This window comes from Anoplopoma fimbria, chromosome 15, assembly GCF_027596085.1.
Source record: "Anoplopoma fimbria isolate UVic2021 breed Golden Eagle Sablefish chromosome 15, Afim_UVic_2022, whole genome shotgun sequence".
Classification (NCBI taxonomy): domain Eukaryota; kingdom Metazoa; phylum Chordata; class Actinopteri; order Perciformes; family Anoplopomatidae; genus Anoplopoma; species Anoplopoma fimbria.
In genome coordinates this window covers 228,404-235,408 of record NC_072463.1, presented here as the reverse complement: position 1 = coordinate 235,408, position 7,005 = coordinate 228,404, and the positions used below count along the sequence as shown (strand labels likewise).

Genomic DNA, 7,005 nt, shown 5'->3' with positions numbered 1-7,005 from the left:
AGTACATTACATTACATTACATTACAGTACATTACAGTACAGTACATTACAGTACATTACAGTACATTACATTACATTACACTACATGTAATGTACTGTACTGTATAATGATATACTATTATACACACATATGTATATATTTATATATATATTATGCATAATTGTTATATTATTGTTATTGTTTATGATTATTTCATGTATTACATTGAATAAGAGTCCAGTCCAGCAGGTGGCAGTAGTGTGTGACTCTACCGTTAATGTGCAGCAGAAGAAGAAGCCGTTTCCGTTTCCGGGTCAGTTGGATCTGATGACGTTCTTCTCGAAGGTTCCGGTGTTTATTGTTCCTCCAGCTGCGTCTGAACCAGCACAGCAGAACCAGCAGAACCAGCACAGCAGAACCAGCACCGACAGCCGGTGAGTGGCTCCGGTTCTCCTTCTCCTCCTCTGCTCCTCACGGTGCCGCTAGCACACGGCTAGCTGCTAAACAGGCTACATGCTAACTCCGGACGGCTAGCTGCTAAGCTAACGTTAGCTGTAAACAGCTGGCCGATGAACTGATCACTAATCAATACGGGATCGATAAGAAGACGGAGTGAAAACGACTTTAAACTTTGTTGTTTACGGTTTAAACAATTCATCTGACGTCACAGATCAATAACTGTACTGATCACATGTACTGATCACATGTATTGATCACATGTACTGATCACATGTACTGATCACATGTATTGATATGTACTGATCACATGTACTGATCACATGTACTGATCACATGTATTGATCACATGTACTGATCACATGTATTGATCACATGTACTGATCACATGTACTGATCACATGTATTGATCACATGTACTGATCATCATTATTACAGTCACTCAGCAGCCGGTTTGTTGGACTCAAACAAACCGGAAACCATCAGAGATTGAATTCATTAATCATTTATTGATCACTGATTGATCGGACAATAATACCATCAGTGAAATAATTACATTACAAAAAAGTATGTTAATAAATATTGACGAGTGTAGAATCAGAGAGATGGATCAATAATACATATTTTCTATTGATCTCTGCAGACTGACAGAACGATCACATGAACCGATCAATCAAATACTAATACCTCTGATCTGATCACAGTCAGACCCCTGATGGGAACTCATAGGGACTGTAGCAGCTGGGTCTCAGTGGGTCTCAGAGGGTCTCACAGGGTCTCAGTAGGTCTCAGAAGGTTTCAGAGGGTCTCAGTGGGTCTCAGTAGGTTTCAGTGGGTCTCAGTAGGTTTCAGTGGGTCTCAGTAGGTTTCAGAGGGTCTCAGTGGGTCTCAGTAGGTCTCAGAGGGTCTCAGAGGGTCTCAGTAGGTTTCAGAGGGTCTCAGTAGGTTTCAGTGGGTCTCAGAGGGTCTCAGAGGGTCTCAGTAGGTTTCAGAGGGTCTCAGAGGGTCTCAGTAGGTTTCAGAGGGTCTCAGTGGGTCTCAGTAGGTCTCAGAGGGTCTCAGTAGGTTTCAGTGGGTCTCAGTAGGTTTCAGAGGGTCTCAGTAGGTTTCAGAGGGTCTCAGTGGGTCTCAGAGGGTCTCAGTAGGTCTCAGAGGGTCTCAGTAGGTTTCAGAGGGTCTCAGTGGGTCTCAGAGGGTCTCAGAGGGTCTCAGTAGGTTTCAGAGGGTCTCAGTAGGTTTCAGAGGGTCTCAGTATGTTTCAGTGGGTCTCAGTAGGTTTCAGAGGGTCTCCTCTGCTCCTCTTTCCTCGTCTCCTCCGCTCACATCTCTCATGGGCTTGGCCAAGCAGCAAGGAGAGGACTCGAGGATGTAGAAACATAGAAACGAGGAGGACCTGAGAAGCTGATGACTGGTTGACTTTTCTTCTTCTCTCCTCAGAACAGGAAGTGTTTGGCTGTTTGCTGCGACCTCCACCTGTCAGCTGACCTGCTGACTCACTGAGCGCGCTCAGTAGAGGGTTCTCCTCCGCACACACACCCACAGGGAGATCTGTGTTCTCACACGCACACACAGTAACATCCTCTCCCATCACTGTCAACTGTCATATTATTAGATCAATGTTTTTAAAATCAGCATATTGATTATCATTAATCTTGATCCGGGTTCTGAGGGTCCATGTAGCTCTGATGACATCACCACAGCTGTGACATCATTTGTGTTTCAGGTTGACTTCGGAGCGCCATCATGGTGTTAGCCGACCTCGGGAGGAAGATCACCTCGGCGCTGAGGTCTCTCAGCAACGCCACCATCATCAATGAGGAGGTAACGGGGACTGATGAGGTCATGTGACCGGCCGCTAACGATGTCACCGTTCACGATTATTGATCAGAGTATTTCTAACAGGCCTATAACTAATATAGAAGATTTATACAGACATAAAACGCTGACTCGCTGGTTGAGTCGTAGAAAGAAAACGCTGACTCGTTGGTTGAGTCATAGAGAAATAAAACGCTGACTCGCTGGTTGAGTCGTAGAAATAAAACGCTGACTCGCTGGTTGAGTCGTAGAAATAAAACGCTGACTCGCTGGTTGAGTCAGAGAAATAAAACGCTGACTCGCTGGTTGAGTCCTAGAGAAATAAAACGCTGACTCGCTGGTTGAGTCGTAGAAATAAAACGCTGACTCGTTGGTTGAGTCGTAGAAATAAAACGCTGACTCGTTGGTTGAGTCATAGAGAAATAAAACGCTGACTCGCTGGTTGAGTCATAGAAATAAAACGCTGACTCGTTGGTTGAGTCGTAGAGAAATAAAACGCTGACTCGCTGGTTGAGTCAGAGAAATAACACGCTGACTCGTTGGTTGAGTCGTAGAGAAATAAAACGCTGACTCGCTGGTTGAGTCGTAGAGAAATAAAACGCTGACTCGTTGGTGGATCTCTTCCAGGTGTTGAATGCCATGTTGAAGGAGGTGTGTGCTGCCCTTCTGGAGGCTGACGTCAACATCAAACTGGTCAAACAGCTGAGAGAGAACGTCAAGTAAGTATGGAACACCAGAGTCCTGATCCAGGATCTAAACCTGGTCCACTTCAGTCCAGCAGCTGTGGTTGAACTGTGTGTTTTCTCTGTGCTTTTTGTCCCTGCAGGGCTGCCATAGATCTGGAGGAGATGGCTTCAGGTCTGAACAAGAGGAGGATGATCCAACACGCCGTCTTCAAGGAGCTCGTCAAGGTCAGACCATCACTCCTGGAAGAGTCAGAACTTCAAATTAGTGTGCTAGGACTTTTTAGGACACAGAAAATGTTACTGAGAAACAACCGCTGTGTATACTGTGTGTATAAACTGTGTATGTTGTGTGTACTGTGTATATTAATGTGTATACTGTGTGTATTTCCAGCTGGTGGACCCCGGTGTGAAGGCCTGGACTCCCACAAAAGGAAAGAACAACGTCATCATGTTTGTTGGTCTGCAGGGCAGTGGGAAAACTACAACCTGCTCCAAGGTGATGTCACACCTGACATATTACCCCGCCCCCTGTGTACACTGACTCCGCCCCCTTTGTAGACTGACCCCGACCGCTATACGTTCACACTGACTGCTTTGTTTCCTTCAGCTGGCCTATTATTACCAGAGGAAAGGCTGGAAGACCTGCCTGATCTGTGCCGACACCTTCAGAGCTGGTACACTTCAACTCCTTCAGTCACCTGACACAACACTTCATCTCCCCTCAGTCACCTGACACAACACTTCAACTCCCCTCAGTCACCTGACACAACACTTCATCTCCCCTCAGTCACCTGACACAACACTTCATCTCCCCTCAGTCACCTGACACAACACTTCATCTCCCCTCAGTCACCTGACACAACACTTCATCTCCCCTCAGTCACCTGACACAACACTTCATCTCCCCTCAGTCACCTGACACAACACTTCAGTGTTAACAGTTTTAGTGTTTCCGGTATTTGACGGTTTCGTCCTCTCTTCTCTCAGGTGCCTTCGATCAGCTGAAACAGAACGCCACCAAAGCCAGGATCCCGTTCTACGGCAGGTGAGTCAGAGAGGCCACGCCCCCTGCTGTCAGCTGGGTCAGAGAGGCCACGCCCCCTGCTGTCCGCTGAGTCACACCTGTGTGTTGTGTTCAGTTACACAGAGATGGACCCGGTGGTGATCGCTGCCGAGGGAGTAGAGAAGTTCAAAGGGGAGAACTTTGAGATCATCATCGTGGACACGAGCGGACGACACAAACAGGAAGACTCACTGTTTGAGGAGATGCTGCAAGTCTCCAACGCTGTGGTGAGTACCTGAACGCACCGCTGCAGGCCTGTGGCCTTATCTGGACTAACTGTGGTGGGTACGGTCTCAGGTGTGTTTCACCTTCAGCTGCTTCTCTCTACCGGTGTTTCCATAGCAACCTGACAACATTGTGTACGTGATGGACGCGTCCATCGGCCAGGCCTGTGAGTCTCAGGCGAAGGCCTTTAAAGACAAAGTGGACGTGGCGTCGGTGATCGTCACCAAACTGGACGGGCACGCCAAAGGAGGAGGAGCTCTGAGCGCGTAAGACCATGATGTCACAGCACTGTGTGATGTCACAGTGATCCTGTTTCCTGTTAGCGTTGTGTTGACGTTGTTCTTCTTCTGCTGTTTCCTGTCAGTGTTGCAGCCACCAGGAGTCCCATCATCTTCATCGGAACAGGAGAACACATCGACGACTTCGAGCCATTTAAGACTCAACCGTTCATCAGCAAACTGCTTGGTGATTAACTTCTCAGTGTGGTGATTCACTGACACCGTCAGTCAGAGACACTCTAAAGGAGAGAGGAGAGGAGAGAGAAAGTCGAGAATTCATCTTTTATATTTACTATTAATTAAAGTCGCAACGTGGCAGAATGTTTTTTTATTTCCATCAGTTCACATTCAAACAGACAAAGTTTGATTATCTTAAATATAACCTAAAGGACTTCTGCAAAGGATAGACAAGAGTTCCCTCGCTCTCACCAGCTCCAGAAGCCTTCTCTCTCCTCGTCTCCTAGAGCAGCGTCCATGATTTCCGGGTTAAGTGAGGAGAAAGGACACGTGGATTCATCCGTTAGAATATTCTTGTTGTCCTGCGTGTCTCATAGAAACCTTCACTAACTCCTCCTCCTCTGGTCAGGAATGGGAGACATCGAGGGCTTGATCGACAGAGTGAATGAACTAAAACTGGACGACAACGAGGAACTGATTGACAAACTGAAACACGGTGAGAAACTACACTTCATGTTTATTTTATTTAAGACAGTAAAACAACACTTCACATCCCTTACTCACCTGGGACAACACATGTGTGATGTGTGTACTGACTGACCTCTGACCTCCAGGTCAGTTCACCCTCAGAGACATGTACGAGCAGTTCCAGAACATCATGAAGATGGGACCCTTCGGTCAGATCATGGTAAACACTCACCTGCTGCACAACAACACTGTTCACACTGACAAGTCACATGACTTAGTCCTGAGTCATGTGACCTGGAGACAGAGGGGAGTCCCTTTAGGTCACATGACTTGGACTTGAGACTCCTCTGACCTCACTGGTCCGGCGCTTCAGTTGTTTATAAAGGGGGCACTCATACTGTCTGTCTGTCTGTGATGCGTTCAGGGGATGATTCCTGGGTTTGGTACAGACTTCATGAGTAAAGGAAACGAACAGGAGTCGATGGCCCGACTGAAGAAACTGATGACCATCATGGACAGCATGAACGACCAGGGTAAAACACACACACACACACACACACACACACACACACACACACACACACACACACACACACACACACACACACACAGTCTGTCTCTCAGGAGGTTCCACCGGTTCCTGTTCTGTGTCTCAGAGCTGGACAGTAAAGACGGAGCGAAGCTGTTCAGTAAGCAGCCGAACCGGATCCAGAGAGTCGCTCGGGGGTCTGGAGTCGCTACCAGAGACGTTCAGGAGCTGCTGACCCAGTACACCAAGTTCGCCCAGATGGTGAAGAAGATGGGGGGCATCAAAGGACTGTTCAAAGGTAGGGATGGGGGGACTGTAGGGGACTGTTGAGGACTGTGAAAGACTATTGAGGACTGTGAAAGACTGTAGAGGACTGGGACTGTGTCTGATGTGAGTTTTGTGTCTTAAAGGAGGAGACATGTCGAAGAACGTGAACCCATCTCAGATGGCTAAACTGAACCAGCAGATGGCCAAAATGATGGACCCCAGAGTCCTGCACCACATGGGTGAGACCTGGTCTTCAGTCCGCCCCCTTTAGTATTAGTCTTTATCATAATCATTTCAGATTAATGAGTGTTTTGTCTCCAGGTGGGATGGCCGGTCTTCAATCCATGATGCGTCAGTTCCAGCAGGGCGCCGCTGGCAACATGAAAGGCATGATGGGATTCAACAACATGTGACCTCCGACCCACCGCTGCCTGAACACACAACAACTTGTAGCTCCGCCTCCTGACAGGGACAGGTGAAGGGGGCGGGGCTTAGAGAGGGAGAGCAGGAATTGCAAAGAGACGAAATAAAAGCACGATGTTTAAATCGCTGCTGCAGAAAAACACCAGAAGAAGAAATGAGATGATTTAAAAGGAACAGTTCCTCATTTTAAGATTCAGACGTTTCCAAACCATGTTCCTCTGAGAATGATGGACTGTCCCTTTAAATGAGGAGGAGGAGGAGCTGGTTGTTTTTGGGCCTCCTTAATTTAATTCTGTAAAAGATGTTTGTGTATAAGATTAAATGGAGCAGAGAGTCCATGAGGATGATGATGGTGATGATGATGATACTTTAGTTAGTGACAGTATTTTTGTCGTGTAATAAACGTTTCTATTCCAACATTTTAAACCCATGTTTTTCTTTCATTGTCAGTTTGATGGTTTTTAATGATGACATTCTTACAGCAGGTTATCATAACGGCTCGTTGACATGATGTCTACGTCAGTGATTCTCACAGTATTGCTCCTAAAATGTACTTTAAGTATTGATGCATTAATGTGTTCACTACTTTAATGTTAAAGCTGGTGGAGTTTATCTCAAGTATTAATTACTGAGTTGTT

General features: G+C 46.7%; 1 protein-coding gene across 2 annotated transcripts; it reads left to right on the top strand.

The window, feature by feature from the left end:
* Window positions 1-271: 271 nt before the first annotated feature.
* Window positions 272-6,784, top strand: srp54 (signal recognition particle 54). 2 transcript variants are annotated; one of them, XM_054613438.1, is made up of 17 exons: window positions 272-414; window positions 1,879-2,007; window positions 2,160-2,257; window positions 2,879-2,970; window positions 3,078-3,162; window positions 3,329-3,433; window positions 3,545-3,611; window positions 3,925-3,982; window positions 4,077-4,227; window positions 4,343-4,491; window positions 4,590-4,690; window positions 5,090-5,176; window positions 5,295-5,368; window positions 5,573-5,681; window positions 5,805-5,975; window positions 6,088-6,183; window positions 6,266-6,784. In XM_054613438.1, the coding sequence occupies exons 3-17, from the start codon at window positions 2,180-2,182 to the stop codon at window positions 6,355-6,357; spliced, it is 1,515 nt and encodes a 504-aa protein (XP_054469413.1). In that variant the 5' UTR covers window positions 272-414; window positions 1,879-2,007; window positions 2,160-2,179; the 3' UTR covers window positions 6,358-6,784. The 2 variants fall into 2 exon arrangements, with proteins under 2 accessions (XP_054469413.1, XP_054469412.1); XM_054613437.1 differs by having other exon boundaries at window positions 1,874-2,007.
* Window positions 6,785-7,005: the final 221 nt, after the last annotated feature.

Bases quoted from the DNA above. Each gene is read 5' to 3' on its own strand.
- srp54 (XM_054613438.1), top strand. From the start codon at position 2,180: ATGGTGTTAGCCGACCTCGGGAGGAAGATCACCTCGGCGCTGAGGTCT. The intron at 2,971-3,077 runs GTAAGTATGGAA...TTGTCCCTGCAG, and splicing joins CAGCTGAGAGAGAACGTCAA to GGCTGCCATAGATCTGGAGG. The intron at 3,983-4,076 runs GTGAGTCAGAGA...TGTTGTGTTCAG, and splicing joins AGGATCCCGTTCTACGGCAG to TTACACAGAGATGGACCCGG.